Source organism: Lepisma saccharinum, chromosome 16 (assembly GCF_977018435.1).
Source record: "Lepisma saccharinum chromosome 16, izLepSacc3.1, whole genome shotgun sequence".
In the NCBI taxonomy this organism is placed as follows: Eukaryota; Metazoa; Arthropoda; class Insecta; order Zygentoma; family Lepismatidae; genus Lepisma; species Lepisma saccharinum.
The window spans coordinates 55,637,765-55,664,793 of record NC_139244.1 but is presented as its reverse complement, the minus strand read 5'-3'; the positions used below and the strand labels follow the sequence as shown (position 1 = coordinate 55,664,793).

Here is a 27,029-nt window from a genome sequence, read left to right as displayed (position 1 = left end):
ATGGAGTTGTCGAGAATATCTCTGTAGGACGCAGACGTCATGTGGCCATACACCGGTACCAGTGGACCCACGCCATGCCAGCTGAAACAACCCCAGAACATGATGCCGCCACCACCATGTTTCACTGTGGGCACTACACACTCGGGTAACAGACGTTCTCCGGGTAATCGCCATACATACCCACACTCTCCCATCTGATCGAAACAGTGTCAAGCGTGATTCATCGTACCTTGGGCCTTCCGCCATTGCTCGACCGTCCAGTTTCTCCGCTCATTACATCAGCATAGTCTCTGCTGTTTATTGTTTTTTTTGTTTATCAGCTGTTTGTGGGCAGCGGCTCGACCATGATAACCGAGCGCGTGGGCCTCCTTGCGAAGTGTCTTGGCCGAAACAGTCAAATTGGTCACACTTTGAAACTCTTCTGCAATCGAATACATCGGACGGGTCCTGTTTTTCCGAATCTCCCTCTTCAGCACTCTCCTGTCCCGGTCGTACAATCTCGTGGGTCTTCCACTTCGTGGTGCATTGCTGCAGTATCCATTTTCCTTCCACTTCTTGATGACAAAGGTTACAGTTGATTTAGGGACCTGTCGGGCATCAGCTATGCTACGTATACTCATGCCTTCTATGGAGCAGCCTACTATTATCCCTCTTTCAAACATGCTGAGCTCTTTCCTGTCCGTCATTTTATCAGCAATCTTGTCCGTCATTTTATCAGCGAATGATCTGAGAAGGAGTGTATTTTTGTCAGGCTACCTTCGACATGGGGTATTTTCTACCCCGTTCTAAAAACCAGGTGTAATTTTCTAGTCTATGAAACAAATTAATTTTGTAAGCACATGTGCCAAGCAATTTGTACTTTAGGAAATTCCTGAACGTGATTTTAATAAGCACAAAATAGAAACACATAAGATAATAATGAACAAAACTTAACATCAGAACATTGAAAAGTAAGCAATAATATATCTATTAACATAAAGATAATTTCGATACAGAACTTGGATCCTATTTAAATTTAACCGAAAAAAAGGTTCCTGGACCGACTTGAAATGCTTTACACATAAAAAGGTTCTTTACGGTCCAGAATCCGTTTACGCTTGCTGATTTTCTCTCCTGGACCGGAATTGAATTTATTTATAATTCCTGGACCTTTAACAACCCTGCCTTAAGACCTTAAAGACTTGAGAAAGTTGCCAACTGTTGCTGTGCTGAAATGCAAGCTGGGAGGTTTGTTGATAAGAACAATCAAACTGGTAATGCATTTCGATTCTTACAACAAGCATTGTTTTCAGAGCTATTATATTGTGACGTCATTTGTCCTTCACCAGGCCAGTGGCTTCTTGCGAAATTTGGAAATCATCTTTACATACAGTTTCCGTCGGCTAATTCCAATGGGGTTTCATTGTGCATTTGCCAAAGGCCTGCATTTTTTCGCCTATGCAGCGTTTCATGCATTCGTGTTGAACACGAGTGAACTGGCCCGAAGCAGTGGAAGAACATAACTGGGTTCTTCTGCTGACGACCGTGGCTGATAAGTCGTTTGTGAATACAAGTCCGTACTTTTCCGTGGGAGAACGCTGTGTTCGTGCGTGGAAGTTTCATTGTCAGGTTCACCATTACCATGCGAGCTCTCATCATGAGGTACGTAAGTTTTCAGCGCCATGTCATTGCTTCGCGTCTGTCAAGGGGTCTCCCTTATCGCACAACATTAGGACAACATACACATCACCCAAGGGAAAAAAGAGACTGGTAGGCCTTTAAAAGCCCGTTGTAGCATAGAGTTTTGGTCCTGTTTTTTTTTTTTAGAGTGACTTAAACAACATTGTTACATGCAACATTGTTACTAGTGTTGGTGCATTTCAACAGTGAGTTCCGACAATTTTTTTTCTTAATAATAAAAGGCGAAGGTGTCATTGGGTTGACGTCATCGGGAATGCTTTTATTGTTAGGTTAAATGCCTAAGTTGGGAGGTTATACGTACTAGCTAGGTTTAGTTCTTTTAACATAACTAATACATTTGAAGCAGATGCGAGGCGTCCGGTCATCGGGAGATGCGGCGATGACCAAGCAAAATAATAAAAAATATTGCATTTTATATATTTTAGAGAAGCAGTAAAAATAATAAGTCAGAATACTCGCATATTTGTGCGAAATAAGCCAAGCGACAACATGGAACAGCTCGAAATACGCAAGAGATTCGCTAATTTTAGCCCATCGAAATGAGGCCCCAGTACGAACCCTCCCGCCAAGTTTCCTATTGAAGGCAATGGTGTTCGTCGGCCCAGCTCATCGCAGAATGGTGTGAATCTTTCTAGTCTGCCGGTGCCGAGAACAGCCGAACGCTTCCGAAGAGGCAGACAGGTCCAACGACCTGTACTTTCCCCCACTCTTGAAGGTCCGGGTCATAACAGGCCCTTTTTTCAGCCCCCATCCCCATGTTTACAGCCACGGCAGGGTTTGTCTGGAGTAATCAAGATTCTTCCGAGTGGCCAGTGACATGCTCAAGGAGGGGTTGTGAGGATCATAATTCTGCTTAGGCTCAATATTCTTTGTAAAAAAAAGAAGAAAGAAAAGGCAGGAAAAGATGGCAAAATGAGGACTTGAGGAATGACTACTAAAAAAGTACACGTAACCCCCCCCCCCCTTCGAAATTCCTGGACACACTTGTTAAGAGGAAAAGCACACAGTGAACGATATGAATCTGCTTTTCATTATCAAAACAACAATTGGAGGCGAACCATAAAGGTTCTTCTTACCTTTAAACGCGACAATTGAGGCGTTTGCATTTCAGTTTCCATCTCGTCGTATGGGGTAGAATTATGTTTCTTTTGTATAGTCGTAAAGTCTGTGGTATGAGCATTTACATTGAATTGGCAGTGACCTTGGCGTTTATCGCAGAGAAATATTGTCCCCCCCCCCCCTCCGTAGAAAGATAGACCCTGGCGTTTGGCAAATCTTGCGATGACTACCTAAATACCTAAAAATCTCACGCTTCGCCACTGATTTGAAGTGTATTTATGCTATCAACAGTGATGAATTTAAGTCTCGAAGAAGTTAGAAACCGGTTACTTCACATTAACTCTCCAGCCTAACCATTACCAGTGCGTAGTTAGAGATCGGTTAGTTCATCGAACTCTCCAGCCTAACTATTCGTGATTAAAATTACCACCTTAGCGCTAGTGTCGCTTCCAATATGACGGCACTATGTAGGATACATCCTTTCATGCATATCTTGATGCATTGTGCAAAGACACTTCATGACTTTTCGGAAAAAGAAAGTTCTATTTATAAAGTAAAATTCAAAACTTTATTTTCATGGAATCATGTTGCGAAAAATAAAGTAATTTCCTTGCCGCATTTCAGCGTTTTTCCCCATGCCAGTCTTCTGTCAATCAATTCCGTTTACCTTGATTTATTTTCAAATTTCATTTTGTTGATTCCACGGGGTGGAAACACGTGGAAACATTTCACTTGTTCTGACCCATAAAACGATTCAGAGTCAAAAACTCAACAGTAGACGTTACTTTTCCGCACATTCCCTATGTTTTGAATCACTTCAACACAGCAAAGTGTTCTACATAGAGTCGTTCCTGAAAATCTCACCAGATGTCATATCGGATAGTTTTAATCGCGAATTGCCTATTTTTTTAAAAAAAAAGTCCTTGCCTTGCCTCATCTCGCCCAACATGTCGGTAGAGATGAGGCCTTCTCGAAAAGGTTTTGTAAGATGTATGCTAATACAACCAAACCTAACCTAACAACGTAGGCATTCCTCGTCTGACGTCAGAACGCAAGGTTGCCCTAGTGTTGTGCGATAAGGGAGACCCTCTGTGAAGGCTGGAAAGAGAAGAGCTATTGCATCAGGCAGGGCGGAAGAGGAAGTGTCGCGAATTGGACACTGCTTGCAACTTACAAATTAATAAATAGTTTAGTTTGGTTTATTTTACTTCGCCTTTCTTCCACTTTGGGAAATCGCGAGATGTGGATTGTAATGAGATGGATGAAGGAACAATCACAAGCGCATAGAGACTACGCAACATGAGCCCCGCAGAGGATTAGGGTCAACTGGAGCGAATAGGGCCACTTTTAAAAAAATCACCTAGAACTACTATATTGAATGTTTTAATGTAGGATATTTTTACACAAATATAATGAACCATATGTCTACTACAGAGTCCACATCAAATTTTGCATTTCAAAAATATTATAATGTTATAACAAATAAAAAAAGAAAGACATGCTTTGGCCCTATTCACCCTAACATGTCCGACTGAATAGGGCCACCTGTAAGGTGAATAGGGCCACATATACTTTATGCATATAAACTGTACCAACCATACAAAAATCATACATAATTTGGAAAATCACATAAAGTACAACATTTCAGAAAAGAAAATTATAAAATGGCAAGATTTGCATGCTCATAAGTGCTAATTTTTGGAACATTCCTTTGCTTATGTTTCTGGATTGTTGAGACAACGTCCGCAAGTAAACATTCCTGCTCTCAATGCCTGTTCTGCTCTCCTTACGTCATCTTCACTCCATTTCTGCTGTATTTTACGATTATATTTCACCATCTGAAATAAAAAAGAACGAGAAAAAAGAACATTAATTTTATTTATCAACGTCAGACCAATTACGTACATTTAATCAGAAAAGTGGCCCTATTCACCCTGATTGGTAATATATAGAAAAATGAGTTGGCAACCCAGCTTTGGTTCATTTCCGATAAAGAAGGAATTCATGACAAGTTGTTTCGGTCTTTGTTGAAGTTAAGAAAATTAAAGTTCTAAACTTTCAACAAAACAACAACGCCTATCGAATACATGACAGAAATATTAACAATAGGCCATATTTCATAACACTTACCTTCGATTGTTGATGAAAACTGCTGCCCAACACAATCAGCATCCAACGTTTACGAAATTCAACTGCACAATAAACTTGTACAGACTCACAGTCGACGCACGGTGTGGCGCCGGCTTCGCCTCCTCACTTGTATAACATATAAGACTGATTTATGTTGTGAGTGGCCCGATTCATCTGACGGCCCTATTCGCCCCAGTCTACCCTATACAACTGTGAGTCCGGACGCCAGAGCCTCGTTAGTCTGCAAAAGGCAGTCCAGGGTGTATTACGTGGCAGGGAGGTTAACATTTTGTTGTCTTCAGAAACGTTCGCCACTGAAATTAATAAATGGCTACGGGACGCGCGCAGGTTCGAGTCTTCTGGGAGAAGCGTAACAACTTTTCTCCTGAGATTTCGGCCTGTGCATGGGACCGGTGGCCAGCCCCATCGTGACGAAATTGAGGAGCTACGAATGAGTAGCGCAACTCGGTCATGGAAACCTACAACAACGACTGGGGGTACGTCGTGCTGACCACACGTCACCCCGTAACTGATTGTATGATCTCCCACCTCGGGTAAGTGAGTGAGTACGATCAGGTGGGAGTGAGGCCGGCAGTCGGTTGGTATACCGCGTTTGTTAGAACCTGTCCTGTTTCCCGCGCTAGGAATCGCTCGACAGTTTCGGTGCCAATGAGAAACAAGGAAAAAATCGTCTGCTGGGCAGCGAGGACCGAATGGAAGCCAGAAGAGAGGCGCTTACGTAGACACTCTTGCCACGTTGCGTATTTTAATTGGGTGCCTGGCTTTGACTTTCCCCAGCAGGTTCAGCTAGCGCGGGAACCGGGACAGGTTGTAACAAACGAGGTATAGGTCGAGCCCTCAATGGGCTCTTGCACCAAGGGTTATTCGTCTAGTTTCTATACAAAACGCGGCTGTGAAATGAATGAATACTAGTAAATACAATTCGAGTTATGTCTATAAGGCACAACATTTGCTAACAGAACTAGAGTGATGGAAAGCAGTGCTACGTGCGCGCGCACACACACACATAAACAACGAGCGAAAAGAACATAGAGACAGAAACTGGAGGAAAGACCGAAACAAATGATCGAGGAGAGAGCGTCGTCGCGATTAGCCAAAAGTGGAAGAAAAGCGACGTAAATAATTTAATTTAGTTGGAGGGGAGAGGGAGTAAGCACGAATAAAGAAAGTAAGACAGTCACAAGAATAGATAATGATCACAAATAAGCAAAAAGAGAGCGGAGAAAACCAAGAAGTAAGCACTTTTTCTTATTCCAAGTTTAACCCTTCCAGTGGGCTCCCATGAATGCTACCTGAAGTGTGATTGATAACATAGAAGCCTTTATGAAAACATTAATTCTTGTGTGATGTGTCCGTTTGTGGTAACTCGGAGAATGGCAGAAAAAAAATGATATGGTGAACCATGATTCATTATTCCACCAGTGATGTCCGTCTCGTGCATTGTTAGATGAAATAATATGCTACATGATGCTAACCATAATAATTCATGATCTTCTTCTGTATTTTTGTCAGCAACTACAGGAACTAGAAAGATAACATTTTGCGCAATGGAATATCTATCAAATACCAGTTTGTTATAATAGTACATTAAAACCTCGTTAATCCCGATTAATGGGGGGGATAAGTTGACCGGTTTAACGAAAGTCCGGATTAGCTGAAATAACCTAAAAGAACAGCAGAAAGTGCATTAAAACTCTGTTTATAGCAACAAGACACGTTTATTATGGTGTATTTAAAGGGCATACACTATACAATACTGTACAAAGTCTGCAGGAAACAGAATTTCATCAGTGGTCGACTGTCTTTTGTTTTGGATGTTTTCTTGTTGAAAACCTTGCATTCTGCTTTTTATAGCGAAGTCCGGCTAATCGGGGTACGGATTAACGAGGTTTTACTGTATTTAGTTACCAGAAATTTATAACCAACGAACTCTGGACTTGCCAGTGTCTATTTCGTGCACGTGAGCATTCACGACGAGGCAGTAAACAAAGCTCGAACTTGGATTTCTACCCAATCGATTTAGTTTATTTTACTTCGCGTTTTGTGCCTCTTGGCTAATTTGCGAAGGTGGGGATGAGTGATGAAATGGATGAATGGACATTCACAAACAATCAAGCCCGAGCGGGATTCGAACCCGGGACCCTTGGCGTCGCAGCGCGATGTGCTAACCACTTTTATATATATAAAAAGGAAATATCCCCTACACGGAGGTATCCCCCCACCATTCACACTTTTTCTTACTTTTACACTATTCAATTGTTACAGTTTCTCAGTTTCTTACCATCTGGATAAACACAAATACCCATGCCTTACCCGGGACTCGAACCCGGAACCCCTGGCGTTGTAGCGCGCTCTGCTAACCACTCCGCCACGGAGGTCGACATCACTTGGCCACAGGGTCCGGCGGATTTCTACCCAAGTTTTGCACAATACAAAGAAGAGCGCTAAGTATTGGAGTGGCTTTCTTTAAGTTTTCCTTTCTTTTCTTCGGGCTTGATCGTGCATGGAGGTTTCTTTTCACCGACAAACCAGAGAGACTCGTCTCTTATCCTCGGTTGGCGACTTTCCGTGCTTCACTTGTAATAGAACCTTCGCTTTAATGATCCGGCCACTGCACTTCAGTGTAACGATCTCGTCTTCTTTTCACTCTTTCTTTTTTCTTTTTTGGAGTTCTTTATCTCTAAATGGTTTGTTAACCGGGAGTAAAAAGCAGGTTATTGGATCGAATACTACGCGAGAACGTGATTTAATGGGACGGAATACGAAAAGAAAAATGAACGCAGCCTGATTTATCGTGTTTTCAGAATGCGAGCTTATTAAATTTTTCGCAGACGTTCTTCTCTTCTCTTTCTAAGCTTGTTGTGCATTATTGGGTTTTTGTGATCTCCCTCTTCCTATGTTTGAAACTATGGTGGTGTAGCAGTCCTTTTTTTATTAATTTCAATGAGGGGAAACGTCTGTTGTTTTCCGTAAACAAGAATATAATTTCGTTTTTTCAATGGATCCCGTCAACCATATTCTAGTAATGGAAAATTGACGTAGAATTGATATATATAAAAACCTGAAAGTTTCCAATCCATTAAAAGAAGTCCAACTAAGAAATTAACGCCTAGTAACTTTTCTGGTTTATTTTATGTGTGGTTTGATTTGGTGCTTTAAGTCCACTTTATCGGGACTGGACCTACAGTTTAAAGTGGGATCCGAACCACTATGTGCCTCCACCGGGTAACGAACCCGGGATCCCCTGATTAAAAGACGATGACGCTACCACTGCCCCATGGAGGGAACTGGTTTATTTTATGTGTTAATAATAATAGCGACCGCCAATTACCAACACTCCAGCCGGCCCCTGTGTCGGAGTGGTTAGCACATCGCGCTACGAAGCCAGGGGTCGAATCCTGGCGTGAGCATAGATATTTGTGAGTGTCCATTCATCAATTTCATTCATCAATTTCATCACTCATCCCCATCTTCCCAAATAAGCCAAAAGTGGCACAAGAAGCGAAGTAAAATAAAGCAAATCAATCAATGGAAGACAAACTGGCTTCGTCTTGAGGCCGCAGCTGGATCTCGTAATGCAACTCGTCACGGATATTGCCCAGCTAGCCAGCGTTCGAAGTGCATTGCCCAGATTGCACGTAGCGAGTTAGCGAATTGTCTGCGATCGAATTCCCTGCGGGTGACGTCACTGGTGCTGGCGCAGCAGAACCGCACGAGAAGGAAATCTCGGACGAACTTCGAGGAATGCGAGAGTCAGCAAGAAACAGCTGTAATCGAGAGGATTCCGTTAACACGCAATACCTGGAAGGGTCGTAAAAAAAGACGAGTGGAAAATGTCTCTGTGCTGGCCTTTTTTGTTGCGTGTGCGTTCGCTCACAGGAACGGAGAAAAAAATATTTTTGTGTTTCAACGTGGAGGAAGGCGAGAGGTTTGCGTGAGATTGAGAATGGGTGGAGTTAAACTGGAGGTTGATTTGCATAGAACACGGAGGAGAGTATTCCTCGGGTCTCACTTACAGCACAATTCTCAAGCACCTTTTGGGTGAAGCCCCATCCTTCGTTTTCTGACGAAGTAAAAGTAAAGTACTCCCCCGTGCTTTGCACCACGCCATGAAGGCATATAGGGGTATGGAGATAGGGCCCAACACTTTCTTGATCACAGCCGAAGGTGGGGGTGATGTGATCAGCACCACGCCCCTGACCGCCTTTACCCCGCAGAGTTTCTTCCAGGTACCCACTTTAAACGACGCTGGGTGGGCGCCGGAACAGCTTGAACAGGTGGGAAAAAAATCCCGGTTTTTCCCCCGCCGGGAACGAACCCGCGTCCTTCGCATGGTAGACAGACGCTCTAACGACTTTTTTTTTTTATATATAAAGGAAGACCCCTACGCGGAAGCCTTCCCCACACATAAAATTCATACATGTCAATTTCTTTCAATTCTCAATTTTCATCAGGACATTGTAGCGCGCTGTGATAACCACTCCGCCACGGAGGTCTAACATCAGCCCAAATGCTTTCGTTGTTAGGCATGTGAGGCCAGCTTTAGACGAAGGCTTTTCCTTTAGCATTTTTGCTAGCATAAATGTTTCCAAAAATCATATAGCATTTTTTATAGCAGACCGTGCTTTACACGAAAGCATTGGGGTTAGCATTTGCGATGCGAAGCGTGCAGGGAACGTTAGATAATATAAACAGCACGAAAGGCATACGAGATAAACCTTGTGTTTACAATTGAAACAACTAATTTATTCTTCCATTCGTGTACTGTATACGCTATAAATTATGTATTTAAGCAGCGCCATTTATTTGTACCTAATACATTTTTATAGGGAACGTTATTCATCTCGGTTGAATAGTTATCGACTTTTAAAAATGTGAAGCGATACATTGTTTATTTACATATCACTCGGCCGCCATTGCATCTGCACTCGTGACCTAGAGGCGACAATGGGAGGACACGCGGTTGCGCACGGCGAACACAGGGTCAATTTGTTGACATGTACCGAGTGGGTTGGACATCATACTTCAGGATTCCTGAAAATCTACAAGCTTTCAATAGTGATGAACTTTCACGGAATTGCCACCCGCTGTGTATCTATCCCCTGTCGATTCTGCCCGCCTATTCAATGTGTTCAGCGCGAGTCATTTTTTTTGTCCTTTTCTTCCATGTTTGGCTAATCGCAGCGTTAAGGATTAGATAAACTTGATGAAGGAACACAATGCATAAAAATAACACACGTAACATATATTGTAACTGTACTGTGTAGGATACAGAGATAATATTTTTAATAACCAAATGATTGTTCACCATAATCAAATTAGAAATCATGCACATTTGCTCAGTTACCAAGAAATTTAGTCAAAATTGCCAAATTTTGTAAATCAACATTTTTTAGTTTGCTGTCATCAAAAATGTTGAGCAACCGTGTTTTGTTAATTCAAAGAAACCAGTTTTTTTTCTGTGAATGTGCGTAGAAGATTGAGTGAGATGCGAGTCGCAACTCTCGAAGCATCGCATCCAAAAATGAGCCGCTGACGTCATATCAACGCAGCACCAATCACTAACACTCTTGCTCACGCTCTACATTGGTAGTAGGCTGGCTAGCTAGATTCAAGCAGTCGGGTCGAAAATAATATGTCTACACGCATGGACAGAGTGCAGTGTTGCTAAATTAGTAATGGCGCTTCTCACACCCCACCAGAATAACTCAACGAGTTTATACAGGCTGTGTTGAATTTTACTATCACCATTATTTTTGATAGAACTTCTAATATGCGTGGTTATTTTAATTGTTGTGGGCACGTTATTAATTTGTTACTTTTCTTCAATTTTTGGAGAAGAATTTGATAAGGAACACTCGCAAAGAACACCCCAGCCCTGATCGATATTCGAACCCTGGAACTTGGGTGGTGAGATTGAAAGTCAGGGCGCTCCGCCATCGAACCAGCATGAGTTATAATTAGGGACGTGAAGTTTTCGTTTTATTTTTCCCTGAATTTCAATGTTATTTTTTTTTTTTTTACTACAATTCGTTGTTAATTTTCGCGGTTTAGGGCAAAATTCGGTGTTATTTCTACATGCATATTTACTGTTCCTTTTATGCTTAAGATTATCACATTGCTTTAGTTCTGGAAAATTGAGAGAAATTTTAGTTTTAATGACAAAAAATATGGCTTACCTTCGCGAGAAATGACCAAATTTATTCCATTTCGAAAACTATATCAGCAATTATATATGAAATGTTTATTGAATGACAACACCCAAATCTTTGAACACAATCATACACATCACATTTCCCTAACAATGCCAAAAATATCCCTCTGCAACCTCAAAATACCGTTTTGTGTACACACATACATGCTCCAGGTACTTCTCCCGGAAAATCTTCCCGTTACTATAAAACTTCCCTTCTGGGAAGATCCCCCCAACGAATTCTATTTCAGGAGAGGTTAAACAAAGTCATGTCTGCGCCAAACTGTAATAAATGAAGAGTGATAATCTCTTTTGAATCGAACTATCACCAGCTACACTATAAATGACCGATCTAGTATCATTTCAGGTGGCTCTTTTTGAATAGAAGAATTGTTATCCTCAGTTTATATTGCATATTTCGCAGCGCGTTAATGTGCAAAATTCGGGGTTATTCTGAAAAATGGCGTACTTCGCGTTATTTCGCGATTCCCAAACACCGACAACTTTCCTTCCTTGACCTACCCAAATACATTTTAAACACTTTATTTTGCTTTCCTCAACGTTTCGGTGTTATCGTTAAAACGAAAACTTCACGTCCCTAGTTACAATCAAAGATCTTATAAATACGAGTATCATTAGAACAGACGGTGGTGATTGTCGTGATCGACTGAATGCTGGAAGAACCACATGAAAGATTTTATATGAAAAGGAAGGAAGGACAATTTGAGAAATACTTTGTTCGTGATAGTAGTATCGATAGTAGTTATCGAACACGGAGAAAGATTGACACGATTGGTATTTGTATTTCTGATATTTAGTGACGATTATCTGTCACTTTAGCGAATCGCGACGATGAGGTTGAGAGATATGCAGATGAAATTGATGAAGAGACACTTCAAAGGACTGGACTCGAACCCGGAACGTTTGTGGCCATATCGCGAGTAGATCACATAACGCACTCTGCCACCGATCCGGTCGTACATTATAAATCGTTTGGATAATGTAAAAGGACAAAAATTATAACGGTACCACAGTTTATTCTGCACGGTGTTAAAAAAAAAAATATTGGTCTGTTTTGTACGACCATTCACCAATAGTGAACAGAAATACCACCATTTTAAAGAGAAATATTTGCCACTTTACACAAATACATTCGATGTGCGCCCAATGTGTGGCACGGCAGATAAGCAGTCGGTACTTCTATTCTCGCCAAACCTTCTCATCTCAAGCATGTCTTGTGTGACGTTTCCGATGGGGATGTCAATTCACCCTCGTAATTCTGGCAGTCTCTGTGCAAGTGGGGGAACGTAAACATTGTCTTCCACGAAACTCTACGAGCAGAAATCGCACCCACGGAAACGTCACACAAGACATGCTTCAGAAAGTTATGTAAGAAATAACTAGGAGAGAGTTACTACAGACTGGATTGAATTTTACTACCACCATTAAATATTATTTTTGAAACAACTTGCAACATTTGTGTTTATTTAAATTGTTGTAAGCGTGTCAGCACAGGCTATTTACGCCCGCCTCACGATGTGCGGAATGGAGTCCATTAGTGGTTACGTCACAAGCAGACGACGAGCTGGAACTGAGTCTATACAACGAGAGAACAGGCTTTCTTCGTATCCAATTCAATGCTATTTTCCTTCGGAAGGGGTAGCTTTAATTATTGTGACAGCAGTTATGAAACAAAATTATGATGCGTATCGTACATCAGTGTAAAGATGAAATTTCGGAGAATACGACTATATATCACACATATCTTACAGAGGATAAGGTAAAGAATAACCGGAGTAAGAAAATCATGCATTTTCAAAACATTCAAGTACCGAGCACAGCCGAAGTAGAGCCGAAGTTCACCCGATCTGAAGTCGTCCACGCTGCCGTTATGGATGGTGGGGACCAGCAGCCTCAGGCGATTGAACCGACGACGCCCATTGACTGCGATTTCTTTTGGAGCATTCGCTTTACTCGATTTCTTACTCCATTTATTCTTTACATTCTCATCTGTAAGGTACTGTATATGTTATATATAGACGTATTCTCCGAAATCTCATCTTTACATTGATGTACGATGCACGTCACAATTTTGTTTCTTAACTGCTGTCACAATAATTAAAGCTACCCCTTCCGAAGGAAAATAGCATTGAATTGGATAGGAAGAAAACACGTTCTCTCGTTGTGTAGACTCATTCCTGGCGCGTCGTCTGCTGTGACGTCACACTATTGAACTCCATTACTCTTGTCTAAACCCTACGCCATGTTAAAGATGTAGGGGTGTGCGGGATCTCGAAAATTCGGTACCGGAATCGTGAAAAAACGAACAGTCGGGAAATTCCGAATGGTCATTCCGCCAAGTCGGGAAATTGAGAGTTTTTCTCGTCCCGACCAAAAAATTTCTTTCCCGCACACCCCTATTAAAAAGTTACTGTATATCGCCAGGGAAATAAAAGCGCAGACAAAAAACCACATTCTAGACAAAACACAAACGCTTTTAAATTGAAAGAACAAACTTGAAGAGATAAAAACTACTGGCTGGGAAACCCCAGACAGGACTAACGCAGAAACAAGTTAAAACGGCGTAGTTACAGATAAAGATGTACATAAATTGGTCGCCAATTGCCAGTTTGACGCAAGCTGTCAAATACACTGTTTAAAACCGATGAATCGTCAGTCAACATAAAGCACAAACTGTTGGGAGAGATGCAGATTATGGCGAATATAAGCTAAAGTAGCACATTCCGTAAGAATTACGTCACCGGACAAACACATCGAACCACATTATAAATGACAATGGATAAAAACAATGACCGATTTGCACTCAGGCAAGAGAACTTGTATTAGATCCATTTATTCCGTAATGAAGAAAATAGCATCTACTCTGATTCCCATGATACAGGGAAAGAGGGACGGGGGGGGGGGGGGATGGAGAAGAAGAGAACCAAACTACATGCCTGAAAAGAACGCCATCTTTTCCTGGAAAACCTGTCAACTTCCGAGAAACGATATGAAGCAGAAATAAAAGAAAACAAAAGAGGAAGGTCTTGGATGTTTTTGGCCTGAACGAACTCGAGAGTTGACCAACAGGTTTTGCGTGCATCCAATTCTTGCACACACAGGATTTCGAAATCGTGGAGTTGACCAAGCGAAGTTAAAGAAGCAAGGGAAAAATGATTGTTACTAGCATTTGTTCATCAGTAGAGGAACAAGTTTGACGCTGTCATATCAAAGATCAGTTTTCTGAAGTTGTGTACCGGCCTACCACAACTGTTGATTTGGTGCACTACTGAGAATGTTCCCAAAACGCTAAAAGTTGTAGATCGAGTTTTGAGGAAAAAGCAACTGATTAACGAATATGCTTGCAATGTTTTCTTTGTTCAGGCAAGATAATTGGAATAGACCTACAGCATATGTAAGCATTTATCGCGAATATAACCTTACCTCTGATTTCAATATTTACCTCCTAACAACCTTATATCAGTGATTCCCAACGTGTGGGCCGCGAATTGTTCACTGAAATCACACTTACTTGTTTTACATCGTTTTAGTATTTTTTACACATAAAATGTTTCTGAATTTGAAATATGTGTTAATTTTTTTTTTTTTAACTTAAGACAAGCAACACAACTAAGCCTTGTCTCCATGTTAATAGAACATTAACATACTGACCCAGGCAAAATTTTATGGTATGAAAAATATATACACTAAAAACGTAACGTTTCCACCCTCTAACAGGGTGAGAATTTATTGTGAAGTTTCGTCTCAAGAAGACCCTGTGAGAAAGTGCAAACGATATGTTTTTAGTGTATGTAATTTTCATACTATAAAATTTTGCCTTGGTCAGTATTCTAATGTTTATTAAGACAAGCATCGTAACAACACTCACTGCATATTGAAAGTGTTAGAAAGGTCTACATTTGAACTTGGCCGCAACGGAAAAATCTTGAAGCACTAAGGGCGCCGTGAAACGAAAGGGTTTGGGTTTGGGAACCCCTGCCCAGTGATGTGCGTCTACGCGTAAACAAGGATAGTCTACATTCTACACGTAGACTATTTTAATACACGTAGACGACGTAATCTATGTAAACATGGCAAAAGGTGGTAAAGGGTGCCGTGGAATTAAAAGAAAATTACACTGCGTATCAGTTGGCAATGTGTGAGGAGAACCTTTCATACTCTTCCTTGCAAATTCGTACAATTTCTCACCTAGGAAAAAAGACTAACGTAGGAAATATTCAAGTGTTTTATGGGAAAAGACCACTTTTGCCTCACGACTGCCATCTGTTGTCTTTTGTGCATACTATTTATCTTCTTCCATAGTTGATGATAGAAAGATAAGAGATTTTTTTTTGTAAATAGGATTCTTGTCAGTCAGTTCGTTAGGAACCATTATAGTTGAAAATGTCACCTTCCTTTCATGAAAGCCTTCAAAATTAATTTTCATTCACTTTAGGTTGTCTACGTAGTCTATGTAAACTACAACCCAATGTAATCTACGCGTAGATTACGAGTAGACAACGCATGTAGATGTAAACTTATAGTGTACGCCACATCACTGCTCCTGCCTTATATAAAAATATTTAAAACAAAGCAGTAGTTAATGCCGTAGAATTGGCATCCATTATACCCTAATCTGTTCGAAGGTAAATGATTTCTTCGTAATATTATTCCTTGGAAGCAAGTATTCTGGAGAAGTACCATGGTTTCGGGTTACATTTTAAGTGTTTTTCAAATTTGCTGTGGATAACTATGCAGGAGCAGTAATTGGTAAGTTGCCTCCGTAGTTCAACGATTAGTATGGCAGAAGTTCACACATTCGGTACCATTTATTCTCGCCATCGAAGGTTCTGGGTTCGGGTTCCGACCTGCGCATTGATGTTCCTTCAGCTTCTCATCGCCGACAAAAATGGTAGACAAGCGACGCCATTTTTTTTTTAAAGTTCACTGTATCCAACATCACCTGTTCCTTTCAAAACTAGCAAGTAGCGAATAAAGTAATGTTTTATTGTTTTGTAAATTTTTAACATTATATTAGAAAAAACTCATGCGTTTTCGATATGCACTAGCTTGTGCTGGTTTCGTTTTATAATTTCATTTCACATTGAGTATGTGTGCGATATTTGATTCATCAGTACGGACTGTATAGTGTAATAATTATGGTCGCAACTTGGAGCATACCTTGGGGGAGGGGTTAGAATCGAACTTAGGGGCAGAATCGAAAGGTTCTCATGGCCATAAAAATACCGTCTAGGACTATCATATTCTTTATTTCTTTCTTCCTTCAGCTCTCAGGAGGTTAACAAAAATTAGTAAACCTAAAAATTTTAGGGGGTGGTGAAATGTCCCATTGCCCCCGCTAAGTAACGCCTGTGGTGAAAATATTGCCAAATTTTTCAAGATTCCATATAGATTCGATTTTTCACAGGCAATGCCGTAACTCGGCTCTGACCTTTTTCCTTTGTTGGAAATGTTCGTAGACTGGTTGACACCAACTGAGTCACCTGGTGTCAATTACTCCCTAACGGAAACAAGAGAGGGGCTCAGCTGTATCGTGAATAATAGATAAGTTGTTAGGAGGGTCTCCTAGCCTGTCGAGACAGCGGATGAGAACGTCCCTCCTGATTCCGTGAGATTGAACGGGGCTGCTTTTCTCAAACATCCGCATGCACCTTGTTCCAAGCCGATTACTATCGAACCGTGCATGTGTAACGCACTGGCCCCGACCGCCGACTCACTCTCACGGAAGTCTTTGTGCCTCTATAACCCCCCTCCCCCCTTTGCCCCTTCTTCTTTCCATACCACATGACATCATTCTTGAGGAAGGTGTAATCGACGTCTACAGCGTTAATTAGCTCGAGAAATAAGGCTGTAAGAATGCAACGGGATCTGTCTGCTTCTCCGATTGTCACTCAAGCTAGACAAGTGGAATTTATGTGCCGTTATGGAAACGACAAGGAAGGATAGATCCAATCTCACTTGAAATTGAATGGATGAATGAAGAATTAAAATTTTTAAGCCCTTTTTGCACCCTTGCATCTATTAGCCTACCATGGACACATGCAACTCAAACCAAACTTTTACAAAAACGTTTCGACTTAGTTGGCCACTGACCCGCGACGGGGGAGATGAGAGGGTGAAGAATGCATCCATGCCTTCCTTCAGTATTCTCTTTTGAGTTGGCCGAAAAGAACCAAGGAAAGACTTCAGTCAGGAAGGTCAGCGCAAAGTTTTCCCGTATAGAAATCCACTCCCTTAAATTCACTTTCGCAAAAGTTGATTTACTTTTAAAGTGTTATTAAACACACACACACTTATGTAAGTCTAACTTACCAAACTAGAACATCAGTTAATAACTCACGTTTGGAGGACATTGCTAATTTACACTTCGTAGGAATCGCACAGAGGAAATTGATTCAGATAATTTATAATTGTAGTCGGCATATTCAGTGGCTGAACACTGACGAAGATATGACAACTTTTCTTCCTTGAATAGTAGGTAACCGGGATAATGACAGAGGATATTTGTGTTTGTATGTGTATAAAAACAAACGTCCTCACATAGAATGCATTTACACACACACACACACACACACACACGCAGAGAGAGAGAGAGAGAGAGAGAGAGAGAGAGAGAGAGAGAGAGAGAGAGAGAGAGAGAGAGAGAGAGAGAGAGAGAGAAGATGGAGGATGATTCAAAAAGACGGACTTGAAAACATGAGTTCCGAAATGAGAGATCCTTGGTAGATAATATGCAACACGATATCTACAGAGATGTTAAATAATGTATGAGATCCGTCCATTCATTTAGATCTCTGAACAACCACTCGACTCATGAAAGGGAATGGTAACAAGGAGGGCACTTCGGCTCTCTCATATTTAGAACAGGCATAATATAATATTCAGTCGTCCTAACCCTTATTGTTTGAGGGATGCATTCTATTCAGAATATTTGATATCAGACAGAAGGAAGAGATGAACCCAGCAGCTCTGTGTGCATTTTGAAAGAACCGCAGGTCTACCCGATGACGCAGTGGTAGCGTCGTTGCCTTGTAATCAAGGGGTCCCGGGTTCGATACCCGGTGGAGGCACATAGTGGTTCGGATCCCACTTTAAGCTGTAGGTCCAGTCCCGATTAGCCTTACTGTGCATAAAGTGAACTTAAAACACCAAATCAATGAAAGAACCGTATCATATGATACACAAAGTGTTACGAATGCGAGTTCGTAATTTTTCATGATCCTTTTTTTATGGTGAAGTGGTATGTTCAGTGTGGAGCGCCTTACTCTGTCGATAATTTTATTATCCAAGGTTTAGAGAATTTCTTGGTTGATAGTTATTTACCATCTATACAGTCACTAATCCCTCTTCCTCGACATTCCGGTAGCTGTTAAATTGCAGGCTGCGCCTGTAATCATACCCATGATGTGCTGTTACATTTTACATTTTCTTCCATCACTTCGGAATCTTCCCCTTTACAAATAAAATCTAGACGAGACAAGGTTTAATGGCAGAGATATGTATGATACTTTAAAACCAAAATTTACACTGCGAGTTATTCAGATCAATCGGAAACCTTCCTGATTATTTATAGATATGTCACTTAACTTGTTTATCGTAATTACAAAGTTACTCCATTGGTGCCAACTTTGAACCTGTTCAGCGTGGTTGCGTACATTCAGGATAAACTTATATTTTTCAGGTAGCATCGAAATGACACAAGGCGTCTTACATGAAAATGAGTCGTTTCCTATAATTACGTCAGTTACGGTGTGAGAGTGTGTGCTGTGGCACGCTGTATATCGTGCTTGTACTGTATACGCATTTCGAGTGTCTTAAGATCGAAATTAGAGGCCGTTTTCAACTTGAGACTGAGAATGACACAGACTCTATCAAGTCTCGTCACCGGCTGTAACTATCGGTGTAAATACTTCACTTAATTATGAAAGTAATCAAGGGGTTCTGGGTTTGATCCTTTGTGGAGACCCATCCACTCCTGATTAACCTGTCTGACTATAAACTGGACTTAAAACAATTGACAAACTTTAAAAGTAACTACGCGATCTACGAATACACGATATATCTATTCATAATATTGCTCTCTATCATATTTCAGGGTGTTTACTGACACTGTAGACGATTTTACTATGATGAATCCAATCCACTTTACATCGCAAATTAAGTGTGCAAATACTTGACGCTCACTCCACGTTTTGCTCAACGTAGAAACGTGGCGTTATATAATCAAGGTAATAAGCTAAAAGGGCTAGGATGTTGGAAAGTTATTGCAATTTTGCAACACACCGTGACACAAGCACTGTAATTTGAAATGACTTAGGGCAACTAATGTGTTATGCTCCATGGAAGATTAACCCCAGTATGCAAGGAATGCTCCTTCTGGGCTATATGCAATGGAGAGGTTGAAAATATTTGCCAGCCAAAGTAGAAACTGACAAATTAATTTTACAATGTTGGAATCGAGAATGAATATTCCATACTACACAGTTAAGTCAGTTAGCGATTGATTGATTTGGTGTTTAAGACCACTTTATGCACAGTAAGGCTAATCGGGACTGGACCTACAGTTTAAAGTGGGATCCGAACCACTTGTGCCTCCACCGGGTATCGAACCTGGACCCCCTTGATTACAAGGCGACGACGCTACCACTGTGGCACGGGGGAGGCTCAGAGATAGTGAATTTATATAATGGAAAACCTGTAGCGATTGGGTTTCTTGTTTGTTGATGCTTATTTAGTCTGAACACAAAGTAGTCATAAAACTTGACCTCAAACCCCCTCACTTTCCATTGGTTATGCAGTTGGAAGTATCTGGATTCAACAGCTAATTACAACACTTTTCCCACACCGTAGAAAATATAAAACGTTATTTATTTTATTTTTAAACAACGTGCTTTTCAACTTTCTCAAATACTCATACATGTATGAGTTGATCAGTTGTCTACAAAAAGTAACTTCGGTAAGAGATGTAAATAAAGGTAAATCTATTAACCTTATGAACATGGCTAATATACAAGTTAGTCTTGTAGCCAGTTAGTTGCTACTTTTTCTGTAGGATTAAATAGGTTTGCTACAGTACCTGAAATAAACAAGATGACAATCTCCTTGGATACCAAACCACATTAGCTGCTCTACCATGTAAATACAGAAGAACACAAGAAAGGGTCATTATTTTGACTGCTACCAAGACAGAATCATCTAAGAATGGGTCTCTCCGATTACATAGTGGTAACGTCGTCACCTTGTAATCAAGAGTTCGATACCCGCTGTAGGTACTTCGTGGTCCAGTCTCTATTAGCCTATCTGTGCATAAAGTGGCCTTAAAACAAACAACTCATCTCATAAGAAGTAGACGAAGATGATGTTGAGCAAGAAGAAGCCAAACCGGCGTGAAAAGCATTACATATCACTAGGGTGAGGATTTTTGCCTATTTGCATTTTTTAATCGTTTGTAGTAAAATAGAGGCTTTAATGTAATGTTTAAAGTTCTTTTTATGGTGTTTCTAGTCCGAAAAGGTATTTTTATAGTGCTTATAAATGCCTTATTTTGAAGGTCAGCTCCTATTTTTACGTAATCGTGTCTAAACATGCCTATTCTGCAATTTTTGCTAACTTCACCTTTTGTACGCGCATTCGGCTTTCTCTATATTGAAGAATGTAAGCCTTGAGGCTCTCAAGAGATGTTCAATGCCTATTTTAATGTATTTTTTGATATTAGGTTGCCTTCTTTTAAATGCCCATTTGCCTGCCTGCCTATTTGAGAGGTTTTTAGTGCTTGTAAATCCGCTCCCTACTTATCACACCACTGGGAATAAATCTATATCGAAAATAGGATTCAGCGCAGCCTGTTGACATTCATTGCTTACCATTACAACATGACGAGATACGCTACAATACGAGTGTGATGTTATGTGCAGTGAAAAAACAGTATGACATCATTTATTTGGATTGAACTATGTATGACATTAATCTCATTATATATACACACACACATGTATGCATGCATGTATGTGGGAGTGTGTGCAAATAAACTACGGGATATGGAAATACTCTTGATTAGTACACATGGCCCATGTCGCGGTTACACAATAAATACAACTCCTACTTGGTATATGTATGCGGTAAGATCGTTCACAGATTTTGGACAAGCATGTCTATTTTTATTTATTGTTGGTTTGTTTGTTGGACTTGTTCAATACTACCTTGGTAACTCAAATGTGTGAACAGTGACAACAATACGATGCTCTGTTCAGTTGCATCTACAAAACAACTATAAGCAGATGCTAATCTAAGAAATAGTTTTTGGTTCAACATGGTTCTAAATTAGCTTCAAAGTTTACCATTTCTAAAACTACTTTTGGTTTCTCACGTCAAAATTTTTAGCTGATGACTAACAGCAACAATGCATAATTTAAAATTATCAGCAATTGTCATTCACACCATAAGGAGCCTAAAGAATCCAAATGGGTCCACAGCAACTGAGGCCACCAACTATATTCATAAGGAATATAAAGCAAACGTCTCCAAAGTAATACTGAAAAGGGCAGTTCAGCAAACCCTTCTTCGAGAGCTTCGGGTTGGTAACTTGGAAGCCAAGAAAGGGAGGTATAAGCTCATAAACAAGTTCCTTGGGATCGTGAAGGGCAACAAACCTGCACCCGCGCAGATTCCAAAGTGCGGTGAACCATGGGAGAAGAGAATGAAGAGACTCCGAAAATACAAGATGACACCTGTAAGTGGTATACGGAGACGCCGAAGATCACGAAAATCAGAAAAGAGGGACGAGAAGCGAAGCGGCAGTAAAAGCAAATCCAGACGTAGTTCAGAAAAGGAAGGCCACGTAGAAAGTGGGTCTTCGAGAAGGAAATCTGAGGAGAGAGAAAGTGAAAAGACAAAAGGAAAAGCGTGCCACTGCAGCCCAAAGAAAACTAAGAGGAAGGACTCACACCATCGATCGAAGTCCGAGAAGCGAGTGGCCTTTAAGGAAGAAAAACGTGGAGAGAAACGCAAAAGAGGAAGATCAGAATCGAGTTCCAAGAGTAGATCGAAGTCATCAGATCACGACACAAGTAAAAAGAGCCGCAGAGAAAAGTGCAGAGAAGGCAAAAGAGGCAGATCAAAATCTAGATCCAGAAGTAGATCAAAGTCGGCAAAACGAAAGGATACTTCGAAGCATGGACACAGAAGCAGGCGACATCCCGAAGAACGTGATAAACCACGACACAGATCGAAAAGCAGAGAAAAATCAAAACATAGATCCAAGAGTAGATCAAAATCGCCAAAACGAAAGGATACTTCGAAGCATGGACATAGAAGCAGGGGACGTTCCGAAGACCGTGAGAAATCACGACACAGATCACAAAGCGGGTCACGACATGGTTCCAAATGTCATTGCAAGGACAAATCAAGATACAGAAGTTCATCGAAACGAAAATCTCGCAAGCACCATTCAGAGAAGAGGCACAAATCGTCAAAACGACACCTGGAAAGAAAGTCAGGGCACAAGTCGACAAGCAGTTCGAGATCCAGATCTAAAGACAAGAAGGAAAGATCAACAGGCAAAGAAAAGAGACACGAGAGGTCGAAATCAAGATCCAAAAGTCCAAAACATAAATCTCGCAAGCACCATTCAGGAAAGAGACACAAATCGTCAAAACGACACGTAGGGAAAAAGTCACGGAGCAAGTCGACAAGCAGATCGAGATCCAGATCTAAAGACAGGAAAGAAAGATCAGGCAAACGAAGGAGAGACGAGAGGTCGGAATCAAGATCTAGAAGCAGGTCGAGAAGTCCAGCAAAGCGTAAGTCTCGATGCCGGCTTGTGTGCGAACCACATGCAAAATCGAAACACAGCTCTTCGAAACACACATCAAGAAGCAAGCAAAGACGCAAATCCAGAGGAAAGTCAAAGCACAGATCCAAGGGCAAGTCCGACCCTAAAAGGAACCATTCAGAGGATAAGGGAAGAGTAAGGAAGAAGTCAAAATCCAAATCCCGCTCAAAGAAGGCTAAAAGGTCATTCACACCATGTGTTTGCTGAGAAGTTGTCACATAACAGACCCCTGCCTGAACAGGATTTATTGAAAAACTTTGGACGTGAACATATTTCAGATGTTTCCAGAGTCGCAGAACTTATTTTTAAATGTCACTTATTCATTTTATGTACTGTATATAATAATCTTTGTAACAAAACACTATTTTTAACCTCATGAAATGTTTGTTACCTACGATCATTCAGTAAATTTCCCCAGTATCTCTCATTGCTAGTGTTTCATTAACCTAAGAATATATTGTAAATAAAACCACGTGAATTATCAGGCAAGCTAAACATGACACCATTTGGATTGCCATAATACATTTTTAGATTTCGTAGCATATTTTGGCCTACAAGATAAAAAGTATTTACGTCAAAAGTCCACCATCTTAACGAAAAATGATATGCATTCGGGTTTTCGAGGAAATAAAATCAAAAGAGGCTAGTTGTTGGATCTTGCAATAATAAGCTATTACACGTGCTCTAATAATGTGTATTCTAAAATATTAAACTTCAAGATACAAGTTGAATTGTAAAATGCCCAGTTTATTGCATTTGACCTAAAATTCAGTGCCAACAGCTGTTAACAACTTGCTAGATTCGATAGTAGATACTTTTTACGATCGTCAGTTGTTTTCTGAGACGTTCATAAATTCACGTTGTAAAGTCAACATTGTAACTTTTGTGCTCGTCACATGTTTCAGTATTTTAATATCGAACTGTCGATGATAAATATCAAGAGCGGGTTATTATTCATCGCAGATATATTTTTGTACCTAATATATCTCATATTTCTTACCTACTTACGTAGTTTACAGTCCTTTAAATAAAGCTTTGCAACTCTCCTAGTAATATTTTAGATGATTCAGCCGGTAAAAAAGCATTTGTAAACAAATTGTCCATCAGTATTATTATTGCTTTTTGTGCAGTACGATGTTCGAGAATTGAAAGAAAATAGCAATGGACAAGTTGCCTAGTGTTGCTTTTCCACTGGTTGTACCTCCCCCCCTCCCCATTCATCTGCTAAAAGTGAAAAATAGCAGGCCCCACTGCACTCGAGTAAGTTTCAGAGTTTCCCATGGTTTTTTGGGCGGAAGCAGATGTTTTCTGCACCCCACTACCCCGCTAGTTTTCGGCTGCAGGAGTGTACCGGAAGTAATTTATCGGTGTTGACTACCGTGGTCTGTGAGGCGTGATTAATCCCTTGTCGAGTTGTGAAATTGTGTAATTGCTGATTGTGGAGATCGGATATCAGTAATGTCAGCACAATACATGTAAACGATTTATGTCAATGAAGCCACTATAGTAATTGGAATATTCCAGTGTGAATCATGTTTTGCTATCAAATTAGTGCAGTATGAAAAGTGGTAGAAGGAGAGGGTGTTTGGGGAAAAGGCACATAAGTCACAAACTGCGATTTTTTGTTTTTTCATCTGTCACACTGAACAATTAAAGAAAATATTGTAAGGTTAATTTTATGTTGCGCATGTGTAAAGGTATTTAACAGTAACGATCGAATATGTATATCATGTCTGTAATGTTTGCTATTAAAATAATAAATAACTGTCTGCTGTAAAATTGAATGTTTTGACTTAAGTACATTTTCCCGAACAGCCTAGAAATAACCACATATTCTATTGAAGCAACTACAAAAAAATGTAACAAAACCATGCATGTTGTCCTTTTTTCCCCCCTCGAGTGTTGGTTTAGAAGTTTCCCGTGTTATGATACTTCATGCAGAACATTTAATTGAGACAATGTGTACAATGTGAAAAATTGAACAGAATGTAATTTATTCAAAGTACCATCAGGATCAATAATATTGAGTATGTTTTTGTCATGGGTGCACCAGTCGATGAATTACACCACACCTCCGGTGTAAATCAAAGCAGCGAGATGGCCCAAAAAATGGGAAGGGTGAGGAGGGAGAAAGATTAGGAGAGTATAGGGGGTATTTTAAGAAACCCCCATTTTCCGGTGTGTCTTGCAGAGGGATGACCCCATGCTCCAAGAGATCTGCTTACTTCAGACGAACAGCTGGTAGGAGAAACACGGTAGTGTAACGTGACCCGTTTACTGTTTCTCTAAAGATCACGCTGCACAATGGCGTTAATCCACTAGTTTCCCAGACGAAGTAATATTGCGTCTCTTTTAGTCATTTTCTAAATTTATGCATGGTCTTATTTGAGTTGCAGCTAAGCCACGTAAGTTCGATACCCCATGTAAAGAGTACAAAAAACATAAACTTTTACAGTAGGGAAGCTATGTCATCCGCTTTGCTTTGCACTGTATCCTGAAGTCACACAATGGAGGTGGGGTGGAGGTAAGGCCCCGTACACTCACGATCACAACCAAACTGGATATGATGTCATCAGCACCCTGGTCACCTTTACCTCCCTCTTCGGAACTCATTGATTAGAGGCTGGCGACTCCCGGACTCACTCTGTGCAGGAATGTTTAAGAACTACTTTTTGCTATTTCCTATTTCTTATAACCCGAGTACGTAGGCCTACCTACGTGGCCAAAGGTTCAGGGTTCGAATTCCGGCCTGGGCATGGGTATTCTTTGTATCCCTTCATCATTCATTCTTATCGTCGCGATTAGCCGAAAATGGCAGAAAAGCGACTAAATAACAAGTATCAAATCAAACAGAGTATGTAGGTTTATTTGATATACATCCGTCCACGAGGGACAAGGGAGATTTCTGTTAGGGTGCTAAATTAGTAGAAAATTACATACAGCGCTCCCTGAAGGCAGTCTTCCTCCCTCTATTATCTTTGATTCCAACTAATTTCACATTAAGCGCCACTTCGAATTTTCCACAGAATCAATGTTGCCATCATGCAAGAAACTTTTGAAATGACCCTTGTATATTTGTTCTGCTTACATGTGTTTATTTCCACATACTTTGTAGTAATAAAGCGTTGTTTTATTCCAGTGATAGGAAGCAGCATGAATGCAGATGACCTGAAGAAAATGCAGGAACGCGAAGCCCTACGTAGTGTTATTGCGCAATGGAACGCCAATCGCTTGGATCTGTTCGAACTCTCGGAACCAAACGAGGTGAGTCAAAGCCCTCAAGTGATGTTTATTTATTTAACAATATTCCAAATGCAGCTTTTACCCATTTTATATTGAAATGCAAACATTTGATAACCACAACAGTAGGAAATACAATGATGTCAAACAGAAATCGCCAAACTCATCGATCCATGGATTCATATTTGAAAATACATTGCGAGCCTGGATTTTTAATGATAATTGTTTGCTTAAAAGAAATGTTTAAAATGCAATGTCATTGTTCTCACGAGGGTTTGGAACCACTGCTATAAATGATTGGCTAGCGTTGCATGAGAATTCCTGATTTAGGTGGGCAGAAGGATGCCTAATGGCTACAATTGTGATGATCATCGTTTAACGACTCGGGAATAACTAGGTATAATCATATTTTCTGTTGCTTTGAAAGTCGGCCAAATTTGGTTGCAATGTAATCTGTGAAATCTTATTTAACATAAAATGTACATATTGTAGACATTCCAGGCAAAATAAAGTCTTCGAATTCTTTGTGTTAGAGAATGAGAAACGCATATTTTGGAGTTAATGCATGAAACAGACGAAATACACTGTAAATGAATAAATTACTATCCTATTCGGGACTCCACAAGAAATAATTTTGAAGCTTTTGCCTGTGTTGTGTTATGAATGAGTTTGACAAAAGTAACGCGGTATCCATTGCGATACTTCAAGATTTATTGAAAGATGGATGTGTACAAAACGATTAGGAGGAGTTCCTGCCTGCAAATCTAGCCTAAGCTTTTTGTGTGGCGTGATAGAAAAACTGAACACTTGCACCCAACTGCTTTGCAAAACAGTGAAGGACGTTAGTGTACTTGA

At 40.5% G+C, this 27,029-nt stretch overlaps 2 protein-coding genes across 7 annotated transcripts in view; both read left to right on the top strand.

Moving 5' to 3' along the window:
• cno (adherens junction formation factor afadin) overlaps positions 1 to 27,029 on the top strand; it is a 446,647-nt gene that overhangs the window by 99,879 nt on the left and 319,739 nt on the right. For all 6 annotated transcript variants that reach the window (XM_083138204.1, XM_083138208.1, XM_083138207.1 and 3 more), the window contains exon 2: positions 26,074 to 26,198. In XM_083138204.1, coding sequence (XP_082994330.1) covers positions 26,088 to 26,198 — 111 coding nt within the window. In that variant the 5' untranslated portion in view covers positions 26,074 to 26,087. The remainder of the gene's footprint in view (positions 1 to 26,073; positions 26,199 to 27,029) is intronic.
• On the top strand, positions 21,371 to 23,346 carry LOC146000091 (uncharacterized). Its single transcript, XM_083137424.1, has one exon. The coding sequence runs from the start codon at positions 21,504 to 21,506 to the stop codon at positions 23,139 to 23,141; it is 1,638 nt and encodes a 545-aa protein (XP_082993550.1). The 5' UTR covers positions 21,371 to 21,503; the 3' UTR covers positions 23,142 to 23,346.